Source organism: Barbus barbus, assembly GCF_936440315.1.
Source record: "Barbus barbus genome assembly, chromosome: 30".
NCBI classification, from domain to species: Eukaryota; Metazoa; Chordata; class Actinopteri; order Cypriniformes; family Cyprinidae; genus Barbus; species Barbus barbus.
The window spans coordinates 12,697,171-12,714,586 of NC_136758.1; the positions used below are offsets into that span (position 1 = coordinate 12,697,171).

Consider the following 17,416-nt stretch of genomic DNA (forward strand, 5'->3'; position numbering starts at 1 on the left):
CCATAGGTAAAACACAATGTCCTTATTGCTTTTATTCAATACATACCACTTCTAAATATCTGACATATTTAATTTCACATACTGTACTACAAGAAAATAAAATCATGTCAGACAATTTAAGATGTTAATAAACTCATTTGGTTTAGAAGGCTCAATCTAAGTGAACACATCCCTGAGAGACACAGAGAAAATTTAAATGTTCACAGTTCACTGATAAATGAAAATTTGCTGAAAATTGACTAACTTACTGAGAAATTTAGCCTTATATCACTTGTCCACCAATGGCTTTTCTGCAGTGAATGGGTGCCGTCAGAATAAGAGCCAAAAGAGGTGATAAAAACAACACAATCCACAAATGGACTCCAATCCATCAATTAATGTCTTGTGACATAAAAGCAAGTGATATACTGTAATGCTGAATTTCTCCAAATCAATTCTGAAGAAACAAACTCATCTACACCTTGAAAGCAAATTTTTAGAAAATTTTCATGTTTGCATGAACTATTCTTTTAACAATAGTTAAACTAGGGGTGCTGAGGGTGCTGCGCAGCACCCCCGCCGCAGGGCCAGGTCTGAGATTTTCCTTGTGACCCTCGATCATCCCCAAGATACTTAATTTTTGTGATTAATTAATTATATTTTTGTGATTAATAAAGTTTTTTGATTATTTATTAAACTGACCAGAAATACTCTTCACGCTGACAGAATTTCATGTGAAATATTCACACGATATTACTTTTACATTCCAACATGTAAAAACCATTCATGTCCTTGTGCTTTTTATGAGCCGTTTTCCGAAGCTTCCTCACATCTCAAGACGGCCACTGAAATTCACATAAGCACAGCTCTTTAATTGTGCTCTAGTCTCTGTTCAAACGCGCTCAAACCACTGTAGCTTAATGTAATTATTAGCTATGAACAACATAACATTTTTCGGCAAGTAGGCTATCCATATGACAAAATATTTTAATAAGACTGAATTTGTATTTAACCTGATCACGTTTAATAAAAATATATTTTAAGTTTAATTATAACGCTGCATGTCCACTATTATTCAAACAACAAACAAGTTATACAGTGAGCAAAGAACATTTACATTATCAAAGAATATAACTGAATTCAGTCTAGCGTGAGTGTAAGCACACTTAAAAAGCTATAAGCTAATCAGTGATGTCGGCAGTGTATGATGAATTGATCTCTTACGTCGCATGTGCTGCACTTTGTTGTTTCTGGTGAGAGAATTCGAGAGTGCACTGACCAAAACATGTATCAGAGATGTTAATATTTAGTAAAATCCCCTTAAATAATAGAAATATTAAAGAAAAAATTTTTTTGAACTAAAATCACAAAAGAACAAATATATATTGGTTTGCATATAACTATGTATTCATTTGTATGTTAATCTATAAGAGTTTAATATTAGGATTTTGTCAAAAATCCCCCACCATGGCCCCACCCTGCGACATCAAACCCTGCCCCCAGATAAAATATGTTCCCGCGGATATGTTATGGGGGAGTGTTACATTAGCTTAAGTAACAGTTAAGGTTTGTATTTCACTTGTTTCTGTGAACAAAATATTTGGTGAATGATGAATTGCACATCTAACATTGTTCCCTTATAACCTATATTTTACATAAGATACAATGCAACAATACAGAATTTTGTGTAAAAATAAGATGGTTAATTGTGAATTAGCATTAAAAATAGCAAAAGCAGCATCCTTTTTTGATGTTCCACAGTTTGATGAGTATTGCTGTTTAGAGAGTCTTCATATGGTGGTATACTGACCAAGCACTTTCTTCAGCTTTTCAGCAATCTATCCAATCAGAACACACAAGAACATTGCATACATAGTATGTTGCATATGTCATGTTTAAGTGTCCATGCAAACTAGAATCCCACCACTCACCGTTTCATAGAATTTCACCTGTTCCTCCAGGTAGAACTGCATGAGTCTGTTGTAGTCATAGATACGGTTGCTATGGAAGTGATTCATCTCCGCTAGAGAAACAGATGGCAAGTCTAAGATTACACATGTGTAACAAACACTACAATTAAGCACACAGGTGCAAGTATAAAAGACCATTGTGACAAAGGGTCTTTGATAGACAACACTTTACTAATGTACCTTGCAATGCATAAGACATGGTGCTGAGGTTCTTTTCCATAATGTGTTTATCTTGTTGGCAAATCTTATTCATCGTCACCAAATGATCAGCCTCTTTTACTTTATCAATGGCAGCCTGAGGGGAAAAAAATGTTTAAATACAGATAAAAGTATTTATTAAGCTTTCCTGTAACTCAAATAGTAGAGCATGGTGCTAGCAACGCGAAGGTCATGGGCTCGATTCCCAGGGAAAGCAAGAGCTGATAAAATGTAAAAACTGTAACTTGAATGCAATGTAAGTTGCTTTGGATAAAAGCGTCTGCTAAATGCATAAATGTAAATGTAATAAAAAATAAATAAAATAAAGTTAAGACTTTTTCTATGTACACAAAAAGCCTATTTCTCACAAATATTGTTCACAAATCTGTCTAAATCTGTGTTAGTGAGCACTTCTCCTTTGCTGAGATAATCCATCCACCTCACAGGTGTAGCATATCAAGATGCTGATTAGACAGCATGATGCACAGGTGTGCCTTAGGCTGGCCACAGTAAAAGGCCACTCTAAAATGTGCATTTTATTGATGGCATTTTGAATGCACAGAGATACCGTAACGAGATCCTGAGGCCCATTGTTGTGCCATTCATCCACAACCATCACCTCATGTTGCAGCATGATAATGCATGGCCCCATGAGGCAAGGATCTGTACACAATTCCTGGAAGCTGAAAACATACCAGTTCTTGCATGGTCAGCATAATCACTGGACATGTCAACCATTGAGCATGTTTGGGATGCTCTGGATCAGTGTATACGACAGCGTGTTCCAGTTCCTGCCAATATCCAGCAACTTCGCACAGCCATTGAAGAGTGGACCAACATTCCACAGGCCACAATCAACAACCTGATCAACTCTATGCGAATGAGATGTGTTGCACTGCCTGAGGCAAATGGTGGTCACACCAGATACTGACTGGTCTTCGGAACGCGCCCCCCTCCCCCCATACAGTAAAACTGCACATTTTAGAGTGGCCTTTTATTGTGGCCAGCCTAAGGCACACCTGTGTAATAATCATGCTGTCTAATCAGCATCTTGGTATGCTACACCTGTGAGGTGGATGGATTATGTCGGCAAAGGAGAAGTGCTCACTAACACAGATTTAGGCAGATTTGTGAACAATATTTGAGAGTGTGTGTGTGTGTGTGTGTGAGTGTATATTACTCTTTCTTTTCTTTTGAGCCAAAATGTAAATTTAAATTAAAGAAACAAGTAAAACACTAAATGTTGAAAGTCAAAAGGTGACTGGTTTATACCTTGTGAACTGCTATTGTGTCAGGGAAGCAGCCCAGTAGTCCCTTGTATTCGTTGTTTGTCTCCATCAGGAAGTGTAGATCTTTTTTTGGCTGATAAACAGATGTTATCTTATTGTAACAAATGTTTAAACTCATGGATAATGCTAAAAACAGCTATCATGGATGTTGCTATCACTGGGTAGCCTTGTGGATACAATTCTATCAACAGCACAGGATGTGAGGAAACTTGCTAATGAGGAGTAAACGACACTGGTAGAGGTTCAAGGACTGAACGGTTTGTTGAAGTATTCATGTGAGGAAATATTGTACTTCTGATACCTGTCCTGCAACGAGTTCTGCTATTTCCTCATACGTTTTTCCTGTTGCACTCAATGCATCTGTCAGAGTTGATTCCCCTTAAAATAAGGCACAAAAAACACGATTAGATAATCATTAGGTAATCAAAAATATTTGATATGTCTATGAGAGCATTTTAATAAACAAAGCTTCAGCTTCCTACTTGGGTATGCACTAGTGTTGAAAACCGATGATAGGTTCTGAAATGCTTTTCCAATCTGCCGATACTCCTTTTGTAATGCTGTCGGTTTAAAAGCAGAAGATTTTTACTATGGACAAATCACATTAAATAATCTACATATACCATTTGACTGTACTTGATTAAGAATAGAGTTACTGTGGTGATGAGGAAATATAGTATGCAAACTCACGGCCTGTACATCTCTTCCAGTGAAGATGCCCAACAGCCAGTAGTTCTTTAACACTGTTGTCCATAGATCTAGTAAATTGGCTGTACATTTCATACTTCTGCTCCCTACAATCATATCAAATAAGACCATTTTTTTAATAAAAAAAATATTACATCATAAGAAATTATAAAACAATATATAATATAATGCAACATGTAATTTTGGGTTGGTAAGACGTAATGCTTTTGAAAGAAACATGTCTGTTGTGCTCACCCAGGCTGCATTTATTTAATATATATATATATATATATATATATATATATATGAGAGAGAGAGAGAGAGAGAGAGAGAGAGAGAGAGTATTTATATATTATCTCACACTTGACCAGGATCTAACTCTGGGAGCTCTGGATCTATGGTGGAGAAAATTTTCACTCCCACTATTTCATCTTTCTCTGTTTTCCGCTTCCCTAGTTTCCACTCCTAAAATAAACAAATAAAACATGATTTACAACACTCCCACACACACACCACTGCCATGCTGAACTTACCTATTCTCTAGTCAAAGTTAATATATGATATACTTCTAAAGAATGTGATCTCAAAATCAGCAAACAGATGGTAATACTCAACAGAACAGCTCTTCAAGCTGTAATATCTGACTGTATTTAACTCAGTATATAAAACTACATGCCCATTACTATTTTACATATTTTAACAAACGCACCTTCTCATCTTTGTAGTTAAGGAAGAGCTGGAAAACCTCACTGTTTGAGATCACCGGATGCCGGCACATGCGGGACATCCAGCCCTGCAGGCGTTCCATGCGTATTTTGATAAATTCCTCTTCAAATCGGCCTAAAGAAATAACAGAAGACCGATGATAGGAAGTCTACCAGGCAAAAACACTTTTTATTGGTAACTATTAAAAAAAACAAGAAGCTTTTCTAAAGTGACCAGAGATATCACTATAACTTTTTTGCTTTGCTCACCTGTAACTTGTTTGTCAGGTAGACATGGGATTGGCAGAGCACAGGCAAACTTCTCTACGAGCCTCTCATATAACCAGTCAAAGTGTTTATATCTGTGATTGACCGGTCTGTTTGTAGTCTGAAAAAATAGTTAAACATAAAAATAAACCAAGATATGTTAGCAAAACAATTACAGTAAGTCAATATTTTTAAGCAGTTCTGAGAGGTGCTTCAAAGGAACTTACATTAGGTGTGATCTGGTATTCAATGTAGCTCTTCAGGCCGTACATTTTTGAGCCCTTCTTGGGATCAGCCACTACACAATCTAACTGAATTTGTGGATACAACCATACTGGACCCACCTCACCCATCTGCAAAATAAACATTCCGCTTTTTTCTTCAGGCACGGGATCAAATCACATGAAAAAGACAAATAACTTACATAAATTGGCAGTTTGTCATTTTCTTTAACTATGTTCTTGGTAAGCAGATACACCTCTGGATTTGGGGTCTTGGAGAACCCTGGAAACCTATGGGAAAGACGGGATGAGCATTTTTAAAGTTTATTTTATTAATGAAATATTAACATTGGCAGTTATCAAAACTAAAACATTACTTATTGAGGGATATTTTCATAGTAGAGTGACCCCCGCTCCGCTGCATGGTTCCACCCTCTTCGATCTGTGAACCTCCATAACCGACAGTCGACTTCCCATCATCCGAATCATCGTCCCATTCCTCATCAAAGGAATAGACAGAACCTACAGTCACATGACACAACAATCACCATCACGTACAGTAAATAGCAGACTGAAAAATTAAACATTGGTGTATATCAAAATACTGACAATTTGTACACAAAATGCATTTACATTTTTCAAAAGAATTACTAATAACTAACATCATTTTTCCTGCTTACAGTAATATTTCCTACTTATACTAGGAGGCCATACAAGAGAACCTTTGTGTTCCAAGATAATGATTCAGAAGATCCAGCAATGCATTTTAATCATATTCCAAAAAGAAAGTCGAAGCAATTATGAATTATGTCCATAATGCACATTTTTTTTATTAGTATGCTAAGTACTTCTTTTTCACAAGGGTATTCATAAAAGAAAAGGTTCTGCTTCCTTGTGCAAATGTGAATATACCGCTCTCGCTGTGGGAAGCACGTTTCAGAACAACTCATCTGTGTAACAGGCAATGACCACTGTAGTGATGACTATACCATAGTAATGAAAAGATCAACTTACTTCCACATACAGTACTTGGCTACCTAAAGTACATAAAGTACATTATGACTTTATCTATGGTATGCTGGAAGAGAAAGTTCCAAGTTCTCATAACAAAGCAGATAACAGAGACAACATGAATATACCACATGCTGTAGACAGTAAAGCAGCAACATTGCTGATGAGATGCTTCTGTTATGAAATGTACATGTGCCCTAATAACAAATACATCACTATACACTTTCACACAGGAGGCAGGAGCAAGTTACACTTGAGCTTGATTATATGGCAACCATTCAAAAGTTTGAGGTCGGTAAGATTTTAAGTCGTCTCTTATGCTCACCAAGGCTGCATTTATTTGGTCACAAATACAGTAAAAACTGTACTACTGTGAAAATACCAGTTTCCTATTAGAAAATATTTTATAATGTCACTTTTTCCTGTGATGGCAAAGCTGAATTTTCAGCAGGAAGCAATGGTATCCATCTATTTCACCATGTTCTCCTGACCAAAATCTTATATCACATTTTAGTCATTTTATTTCAGAATCAGAATCAGAATTAGCTTTATTTCCAGGTATGTTTACACATACGAGGAATTTGTTTTAGTGACAGTAGCTCCACAGTGCGACAGAATGACAGCAACAGGACAGGACACAGATAGTAAAAAAATAAAAAATAAAAATAAAATAATGTACAAATATACAAAAATGGACAATGTGCCAAATAGCACAAACACAATATACAAAATAGACAATTCAGTATGTACAGGTATGTTAGGTGCAAATTTGAAATGCAATAAGTAGGTGTTAGTGAGGCCAGCAGGGGGTGCTCACCCTGTGGTCTGTGTGGGTCCAAACGCCCCGGTATAGTGATGGGGACACTATACTGTCAAAAAGCACCGTCTTTCGGATGAGACGTTAAACCGAGGTCCTGACTCTCTGTGGTCATTAAAAATCCCATGGCACTTCTCGTAAAGAGTAGGGGTGTAACCCCGGTGTCCTGGATAAATTCCCTCTACTGGCCCTTGTCTATCATGGCCTCCTAATAATCCCCATACACTTGATTGGCTCAATGACTCTCTCTCCTCTCCACCTGTAGCTGGTGTGTGGTGAGCACGCTGGCGCCGTTGTAGTGTGGCTGCCGTCGCATCATCCAAGTGGATGCTGCACACTGGTGGTGGTTGAGGAGAGACACCCCCCACATGATTGTAAAGCGCTTTGGGTGTACAGCAATACACAATAAAGCGCTATATAAATGCATCATTCATTCATTCATTCATTCAAGTATGTGTGTAAAATAAAAATAAAAAGTATGATAGTGTTGTGTGTTTCATGCTTATTGTTAAGAGTTCATGAGATCGATTGCCTGAGGGAAGAAACTGTTCCTGTGTCTGGTCGTTCTGGTGCTCAGAGCTCTGTAGCGTCGACCAGACGGTAACAGTTCAAAGAGGGAGTGTGCTGGATATGAGGGGTCCAGAGTGATTTTACCAGCCCTTTTGCTCACTCTGGATAAGTAGTTCTTGGAGAGTGGGGAGGGGTGTACCAATGATTCGCTCAGCAGTCCGGACTACCCTCTGTAGTCTTCTGAGGTCAGATTTGGTAGCTGAGCTGAACCAGACATTTATTGAAGTGCAGAGGATGGATTCAATGATGGCAGATTACAACTGTTTCAGCAAGTCCTGTGGCAGGTTGAACTTCCTCAGCTGGCGAAGGAAGTACAATCTCTGCTGGGCCTTTTTCACAATAGAGTCAATGTGAATGGTCCCACCTCAGGTCCTGAGAAATTGTGGTGCCCAGGAATCTGAATGACTCCACTGCAGTCACAGTGCTGTTCATGATGGTGAGTGAGGGGAGAGCAGGGGGAGTTTCTCCTGAAGTCCACGATCATCTCCACAGTTTTGAGCGTGTTAAGCTCCAGATTGTTAAGACTGCACCAGACAGCCAGCTCCTTAACCTCCTGTCTGTAAGCAGACTCGTCACCATCCTGAATGAGGCCGATCAGTGTGGTGTCGTCTGCAAACTTCAGGAGCTTGACAGAGGGGTCATTAGATGTGCACTCGTTGGTGTAGAGCAGTAATTCTTAAAGTGTGGTCCGCCATCGCCCCCTAGTGGTCCGCGAAAAGATGACCTAAACTAGGCAAGTGTTTATAAAATCGTCACTTATTTAAGTAGAGTTTTAATGCACTTGCGAAACTGTGATAACAGTTCTTGCCATTCTGTTTTAATAATGTAAAAATGGATCGGTGGCTAAACCAAAGAGGAGTCAAAAGAAAAGATCAAGCGTCCACTGAAAGCAACAAAACTACAGCATCACAAAGGCCCACTGAAGCCGGTACCGAAGATACCGAGTCACGACCACTGGCCACCACACTCCCGCAGACCATGGAGCTAGCGCACCGTGGAAAACCATGTGAGAAAGTTAAGCGAAAATATCACAATGAGTACATAAAGTTTGGATTTTCCTGGATTGGGGATCTTGAGGATCCTAGACCTCACTGTGTTCTGTGTTATGAAATATTGGCTAATGAAGCAATGAAACCATCTAAACACAAGCGTCACTTTGAGTCTAAGCACAAAGATTGTACACATAAACCAGTGTCATTTTTTGAGAGAAAACGTGATGAGCTTGAGCGACACATGAGTAAAAACACCTCACAGTTTTTTATGCCCGGTGAAAATGCAAAGGCTACTGAGGCATCATACAAAGTGTCTCTACTCATTGCAAAAATGGGAAAACCCCATTCAATTGGACAGACTCTAGTTAAGCCTGCTGCAGAAGTTATGGCAAACGTAATGCTAAGGAAGAAAGCTAGTGATGACATGCACAAAGTACCTCTGTCCAATGACACTGTCCAGCGACGCATAACTTCAATGTCCGAAAATGTCCAAGAGCAGCTGATAACACGATTACACCACACTGAAGTGCGCTGGTTATCCTGTGGCAAGGTCCTGTCTCGTCTCTTTGAACTGCGCGATGAAGTCAAATTATTTCTGCACCAAACTGATGAACTGTATGATCGACTTCATGACTTTATGTGGCTTTCAAAACTAGCCTATCTTGCAGATATTTTCAGCACGCTCAATACGCTCAACCTTGCACAGCAAGGAAAAGCGGTCACAGTCTTCACTCACTGTACAGGACAAAATTAAAGGGGCCCGCACCTAATTAAAGCTCTGGTGCGCATGTATCGATCGCCGTGAATTTGACTGTTTCCCCACTCTAGTGGACTTTCTTCTCGAAACTGAAGAGACCCTGGGTGATGACACCGCCACAGCCATAAAGGAACATCTACAAGGCCTTCACATGCAGCTGGGAAAATACTTTCCAGAGCTAGACGTGGACTTTGAGTGGGTCAGAAATCCGTTTGGCGACATCATTGAGCAATGTACCAAGCTATCAATACAAGAAGGCAATAGTCTTGTGGACATTGCATCAGATGGAGGTCTCAAAATATCATTCAAACAACAGCCCTTAACAGACTTCTGGGCTCAGCTCCTTCCTGAACATCCAAAGCTTGCAGAATCTGCCCTCAAAGTGCTCATGCCCTTCCCAACTACATACAACTGTGAAGTTGAGTTTTCCACACTGGTTGGTTTGAAAACAAAACAGCGCAACAGACTAAATGTGGAGCCTAGTATGAGACTGAAACTCCTCTTTGGAGCCAGACATTCAGAAACTGATGTGTGATAAGCAGCACCACTCATCTCATTAACATTCACGTTAAGTTTTAGATGGAAATCTCAAAATATAAAATCCACAGATCTATTAGTTTTGTAATGTACTAGTTTTTGTTTCATGTGTAAAATCCCAGAAATTTCAGCGATATTGGACATTAAGGGCAACATTTTTTTCAGCATTTTATTGTTACCATAGTTACAACCATAGACTTCCTATACCCACCACCTCAGTTTTAAACTAATGGCTCTTTGGAATGACATTAAGTGGGACCTAGGCTGTTACAGTATGTTTAATTGCAGTTTTTTTCACATGTGCAGTTTGTTGTTCATATTAAGCTGCATCTCATTTCACATTTACTTTTTCAAATAAAATAAAATTCATATAATCATTTCTGATCATATCATTGCATTTGTGTTTGAATAATTAGTTTTTGACTTGAAACAGTTGCATATTAAACAAATTTAGCTTATCCTTCCTATTTTGTTGTTTTTTGGGGGCGTGTTAGAGTGGGATTCTGTTAGGTGGACCTCAGAAAAAAATTGGAAGATAAATTGGTCCTTGGGCTGAAAAGGTTTGAGAAACACTGGTGTAGAGGGAGAAGAGCAGTGGGGAGAGAACGCAGCCCTGAGGAGCTCCCAGTGCTGATGGTGCGGGTGCTGGATGAGAATTTTCCCAGCCTCACTAGCTGCTGCCTGTCTGTCAGGAACCTGTTGATCCACTGACAGACGGAGGTGGGGACGGAGAGAGTTAGTTTGGGCAGGAGGAGGTCTGGAAAGTGTTAAAGGCCGAGCTGAAGTACACAAACATGATCCTCACATAAGTCCCTGGTCTGTCTAGGTGTTGCAGTCCCATGTTAACGGCATCATCCACAGACCTGTTTGCTCTGTAGGCAAACTGCAGGGGGTCCAGTAAGGGTCCAGTGATGTCCTTCAGATAAGCAAAAACTAGTTTTTCAAATGACTTCATGACCAAAGACGTTAGAGCCACAGGTCTGTAGTTGTTAAGTCCTGTAATCTTGGGTTTTTTTGGGATGGGGATTATGGTGGAGCGTTTGAAGCATGAGGGGACTTCACACAGCTCCAGTGATCTGTTGAAGATCTGTGTGAAGATGGGGGCCAGCTGGTCAGCACAGGATTTCAGACAGGCTGGTGTCACACCGTCTAGGCCTGGTGCCGTCCTTCTCTTGTTCTTTTTGAAGACCTGGCGCACGTCATCTTCTCTTATCTGCAGTTCAGGTGTGGCGGAGAGGGGGGTTGCAGGAGTTGTGAATGGTGTTTTTTCAAACCTGCAATATAATTCATTAAGATCGTCTACCAGTTGTTGATTCTCCACGATGCTGGGGGATAGTGTCTTCTAATTGGTGATGTCTTTCAGACCTTTCCACACTGAAGCCGTGTCACTGGAAGAGAATTGGATCCTTAACTTATCGGAATAATTCCTCTTTGTCACTCTGATCTCCTTTTCCAGTGTGTACTTGGCCTGTTTATACAAGACTCTGTCCCCATTCCTGTAAGCATATTCTTTGGCCTGACGGAGCTGTCTGAGTTTTGCAGTGAACCACGGTTTGTCGTTGTTATAAGTTAGATGAGTCCTGGTAGGAATGCACATATCCTCACAGAAACTGATATATGATGTTACAGTCTCTGTCAGCTCGTCCAGATCATCAGTAGCTTCAAAAACACTCCAATCAGTAAGGTTGAGACAGGCTTGTAAAACCTGCTCTGTGTCATTAGTCCATCTCTTTACAGTCCTTAATACAGGTTTAACAGATTTAAGTTTCTGCCTGTAGGTTGGAATAAGATGAACCAAACAGTGATCAGAGAGTCCTAAAGCTGCTCGTGGAACAGAGTGATATGCGTCCTTTATCGCTGTGTAACAGTGATCCAATATATTACTCTCTCTGGTGGGACATGTAACATGCTGTCTGTATTTTGGCAGTTCGCGGGAGAGATTTGCTTTATTAAAGTCCCCGAGAATGATTAAAACAGAGTCTGGGTGTTGTTGTTCTGTGTCTGTGATCAGATCAGCAAGTTTCTGTAAAGCTGTGCTCACGTGCACTTGCAGTGGAATGTAGACACTCACGAGAATGAACGAGCAGAACTCCCGCGGCAAATAGAAAGGTTTACAGTTGAAAAGCGTTTCTAGATCTGAACAGCACATCTTCTTTAACACAGTTACATCTGTACACCACCTCTCATTGATGTAAAAGCATGTCCCGCAGCCGCGCGATTTCCCCGTTGATTCCGTGTCGCGATCTGCTCTGATCAGCGTGAAATTAGGCAGATGTAACGCGCCGTCTGGAATGGTGTCGTTCAGCTAGGTTTCCGTGAAACACAGAGCAGCAGAGTTTGAAAAGTCCTTGTTAAACCAGGAAAGCAGAAGGAGTTTGTCCGTTTTGTTGGGTAGAGAGCAGAGATTAGCCAGATGGATGCTAGGCAACGGCATTCGAAATCCACGCTGTCTGAGCTTCACGAGCTCAGACAGGCTTGCTTCCCCCGTCTGCACGTTCTGAAGCGTCTAAACAGCGCTGCAGCTCCGCCGACTACTTTGTTCAGCAAAACATCCGAATAATCGAAAAGTGGTTGGAGATTTTGTGGATTGTTCTGTCAAATGTTCATCAGTTCTTCCTTGGTGAAACTGATCGTGTTAGACAAACAAAAAACAGGAAAAACTAACAAAAACACTAAAACAACTGGAGAGCCAAGCACAATGGCTGCCATGCGTGGTGCCATCTTCTGTGTATTGTCATTTCACAATAACAATACAGATCACAATATAGGCCTAGATGTTTTTGCTTTAAATAAGGTCTTTATGATACTTAGTGTCAATATCACAGAAAACTAATGCTAGCCTAAATAATAATAATAAAAAACCTCAAGCTTACTGAAGACAGGTAAACAGTCAGCAATTAAAAAATAATAAGAAACTAATTACAGGCAACAGAACAAAAAAACTAGAAGAACAAATAAATAAGAAATGGTACATACATTGTATAAAGTAATCAAATGTATATTATTTACTGTGTAAACTAAATATATATTTCTTCTTATTAAATTTACAAAAGTGATTTAGTAAAGAGCAGTGAGAGATTTTCTCTCTTTTGTTGTTTGATTAACATGAATGACTGTTGTGCTTTCTTTCTCAGCTGTTTGCTTTCACTTAAATAACAGTGTTTATGAGGTTACTTGCAAAGCCTGACATTTTGACACATACAAGTGTGCGTATTTAACCGTCCAAAGCCTATAAAATGTCAAAAATAACAAATCAATACTCCAAATCAATACTCAGAGCGCGCTATGAGTCTTAATGTGCGTGCATCTCTCTAACAGCGCTCAGAAACAGCCTCTCAAACAGCACACTCCTATAGTGAAATGAGTTCTTTTGCTGCTGACTGCGTTTCAGTGGCATACAATCACTTGTTTTTAAACAGCAATGATTAAAATTACATGCAAATGATAAATTTTCATGACAACATAGCACAGCAACGTCACGTGAGCCTGTAAACACATTAGACTACCTACATTTCACTGCTGGTTATACTCTGTATAATTGTGTATGTGACAAATAAAAATCTTGAATCTACAGTCGATAGACCAAAATCTACCGGTTGACAAATTTCTGCTGGTTAGTCATGTTTACCGGTACAGTATATCGCCCACCCCTACCTGCAAGTATTAATTTCTTTGGATAAATATCTTACTGACCCCAAACTTTGGAACAGAAGTGTAGATATATAGACAGATAATCATAAATGTTTAATGGAGGTTGTACTGTAAATGTTTTCCACTTACCATTATTGCCTGCTGGTTCCTGTTCAGCGTAGTTCCAGGTGTCTGCAGGGCTGTTGTTGGACCATGTCGTGGCAGTCCAAGCCTCATTCCCGTTAACCCCCTACAGGGACATAAAATACAACATAAAATCATTATTTCTAACAAATCTATATCCATGCTGACCCCTCAAGACATTTGCTTTGCCATTTTGTAGTTATTGGGGCTGCCTAAATTATACAGGATATTTTAAAACCCCTTAACTGTCACTCACAGTTTTGAACATAGAGATTATAGAGCACTATTCAAACTTAAATGTTTATAATTCATGAACGAAAACATTTTGTAACATGATTTTTATGTACCATTTCCATGGTAATGCAATGTCTGATTTTAAAATGGGTTTCAAAAGGATGAATTTTGAGATTTTAAGTTTTCAACTATATCATTTCTTATGATTTCTAAAGCGTGATAGGGAAAAAGGCAACTAGGAAAAATGTCAGAACTCCTGTTATGATGTAGATTTTTCAGGTGCACTTTTGTCATAAATTAATCTATTAGTTTCCTACATAATTTTTTAACAAAAAAGGTGGAAAAATATCTATTTAGGAGTCTTAGACCTTTCCAATGATATATCGTTTGTATAGTTTGATTAGATTAGGATTTAATTGTAAAATAGTGAAGTAAATTTAGGTGTCCCGCAGAGGGGACGGGTGACAGTTAACAGGTTAAGTTTAAAGTGGATTCTGTCAGCTTTTTCCCACAATGCCCTACCGACAGCTGTGCTGGAACTAGTCCTTGATTGACCCATTTTAATATCAAGTGTCTGCTCAAATGATGAATAACCAAATTCACTACAGTTTAAGGAACATCAGGTTCTTCCTTCCACCCACTTCCTTTTATAGGTTCCATAAATATCAATCATATGTTGCGATTCACTTTTGCTGTGTTGGCCATATAAACAAAATGCTGCAGCTCAAATTCAAATTCTAACATAATATTTGCTTGTGTGTCTCCATTCACCCCATGACACCATGTCTGACCTATAACACACAAAACAGACAGGCCAATGTCCCATAAAACCAATGCAGTGTTGATATTTCAGTACTAAAGATATTCCTGTGAAGATATTTTCAAGATTACTAATAACACATAACATTTGCCTTAAAGCATGAAATTATTAGTTCTTGCTGGCATTTTAGTTGTTTTTCTACTGTACATGATTTTAATATGTACTCAGTATAAGCACATGTTATGGAACGAATTAGAAACATTATTTGAATTAACAGTGTAAAGCGGCAATAATGAGAATCACCCTGCTATTTTTAAGGTTACTTTACAAACCATGAATCAAACAACTACACACAGCACCAAATAACCTCTCTTTATTAAGATTCACAAAACATAGAAAATGTTTGCAGAAACCATTATTATGTTCACTCATAATGAAAAAGTCACTGACAACAATATATAAGTTTCTATTCTTGTATAAATGGCCAATGGTCACAAATTAATTGAATATACGGTATAAAAATATAGTTCTCTCAAACCTACCACAAAAAGCCTGGATGTGCTTTAAGAACTAAAAGGCCAAAGGCTCTTGAGTCCATCTCTGTCCATTAGTCTAAGACTTAATGGCCAATTCCATCAATAGACCTGACCTTGATGCTGCTAAAAACTAATTTCTAGCCACGCAAAACCATTTGTCTCGCTTCCTGGCCTCACCAATTAAGACCGTCTGTACCAATTTTCCCTGAGCACAACATTACTCATGTGTTTATCGTTATTAGTACTTTGGTGTTGTGGATCACTCTAAATATCACCGAGTCATTGAAGGCTGATGGAAACATTAAGTCGTTAGATACGTAATTTCACCATTTATACCGTTTGCTCGATTTCTTGCAAGGGCTTCATCTTATGGGAATAAACTCAGTATATGGCCATCCAAAGTGTACAGTTAAATCTACTGCCAAATGTAATTGAATGTAATCATAAAACCTAGGGGTGATGCTTCGCGTAGCTACGGGTGGGCCTGGGTGGGCCCGGGTGGGCCCGGGCCCACCCACTTTCACAGTAAAAGTCTTAGCAATAAATCCGGACAGTCTACAAATGAAACCTGACAGACCACCTGCTGTTGCTGGATTTATCGATTGGAAACTTCTGAACCAAGCGTGTTTGAAGCATCATATTAGCATAGGTACGGTGTTTGATCCACTAAAAAGGTCCTTTGTGGAAAGAAACATATAAACTTTGAGCTGGATCCTGGTCACCAAAACAAACTGCATAATTTGCAGCTGCGCAAATTTCTGTGGTCCTCCATGTGCGTGAACTGACAGAGATGTTTGATTATGAAATCATCAGCGAAGCCACACTGACTGAGGTAATGCTTTTTAATAAACTTCCTTTAGTTAACGTTAGTTAAAGCATTAACTAACATCAGCAATACATTTGTTACCGTGTTTATTCATCTTTGTTAACCAGCTCAGGCAAATGTTAACAGATACAACTTGGAATTTTAGTAATGTCCTAAATTTTTAAATGACCACGGTAACACTTTACAATAATGTGTCATTTGTTAACATTAGTTAATGCATTAACTAACATGAACAAACAATGAACAATGCATTTATTACACTATTTATTAATCTTTGTTAATGTTAGTTAATGAAAATACAGTTGTTCATTGTTTATTCATGTTAGTTCACACTGCATTAACTAATGTTAATAAACACAACTTGTGATTTTAATAATGCATTAGTAAATGCTGAAATTAACATTAAGATTAATAAATGCTGTAGAAGTATGTTCATTCTTAGTTCATGTTTACTAACGTTGTTGACTAATGTTAACTAATGAACCTTATTGTAAAGTGTTACCCAAATTACTAATGTTAATGCATGCTTTAGAACTACTGTGTAATGAATCTTGGTGCTGTATTTTTTTATTGGCAATTTGACATGGCCCACCCAGTTTTATGTAGGCCCACCCACTTTAACATTTCTGGCTACGCTAGTGCAGTCGAATATTCACGGGGTGTTAGGATCATGCCATTTTGGCAATATGGGGTGCTCAAATGTCTGACATAGAGCTACTGGTTTTCTCCCAATAAGTTAATATACAGCCTATTATTATATGATGTAAATAAGAATTTGAACAGAAAGAAGCTTTAAATAAATATTTTAACGTGCGTGAATAAATCCAACCACCCCTATAGACCCTTTTAGGGCTGACGTCACAGTTACATCACAGCGCTAGTTGGAGGCAAAAACTGGAGGCGGCCCATTCAAAACAGCGCAGTTTCGGCTACATAAGGAGCTTAAAATATCATCTTGTTGTGATGTTGGGTGCCCGAATCGATGTTGTAGATGTAGGCTCCAATTTAAAATTTTAAGGCATACCTGATGCCACTGCCAGACAAAAAAACGACGACAGCTGTGGTGAACTGCAGTTCATTGAGATTAATTGGAATGCACAATGAAGAAACATGATTTCTGAGAATTGTTAAAAACATAGTTATCTGTTTTTGCAAATGAACTCTTCATATGCAGATGTTGCACTGTAAATAGCTAATAATAAAGATATACATCACTCTGACAGAGTTAACTAAATGTCTTTTTGATTGTATCCGTCATGTTTATTTAAATTTCATAGGGGATATTAA

The 17,416-nt window shown here is 38.7% G+C and overlaps 1 protein-coding gene across 2 annotated transcripts in view; it reads right to left on the bottom strand.

Moving 5' to 3' along the window:
* Positions 1-17,416, bottom strand: part of LOC306850394 (sorting nexin-9-like) — a 35,062-nt gene that overhangs the window by 3,568 nt on the left and 14,078 nt on the right. The window contains exons 5-18 of one of the 2 annotated variants that reach the window (XM_079386014.1): positions 13,780-13,879; positions 5,693-5,837; positions 5,519-5,606; positions 5,322-5,447; positions 5,098-5,215; positions 4,833-4,963; positions 4,485-4,588; positions 4,127-4,230; positions 3,919-3,996; positions 3,738-3,814; positions 3,420-3,509; positions 2,130-2,244; positions 1,911-2,002; positions 421-1,817 (exon numbers count right to left, since the gene is read on the bottom strand). In XM_079386014.1, the coding sequence (XP_079242140.1) occupies positions 1,770-1,817; positions 1,911-2,002; positions 2,130-2,244; positions 3,420-3,509; positions 3,738-3,814; positions 3,919-3,996; positions 4,127-4,230; positions 4,485-4,588; positions 4,833-4,963; positions 5,098-5,215; positions 5,322-5,447; positions 5,519-5,606; positions 5,693-5,837; positions 13,780-13,879 (1,416 nt within the window). In that variant the 3' untranslated portion in view covers positions 421-1,769. Of the gene's footprint in view, positions 1-420; positions 1,818-1,910; positions 2,003-2,129; positions 2,245-3,419; positions 3,510-3,737; positions 3,815-3,918; positions 3,997-4,126; positions 4,231-4,484; positions 4,589-4,832; positions 4,964-5,097; positions 5,216-5,321; positions 5,448-5,518; positions 5,607-5,692; positions 5,838-13,779; positions 13,880-17,416 lie in introns of those variants that run through there. The other variant, XM_079386013.1, reaches the window with a different exon arrangement.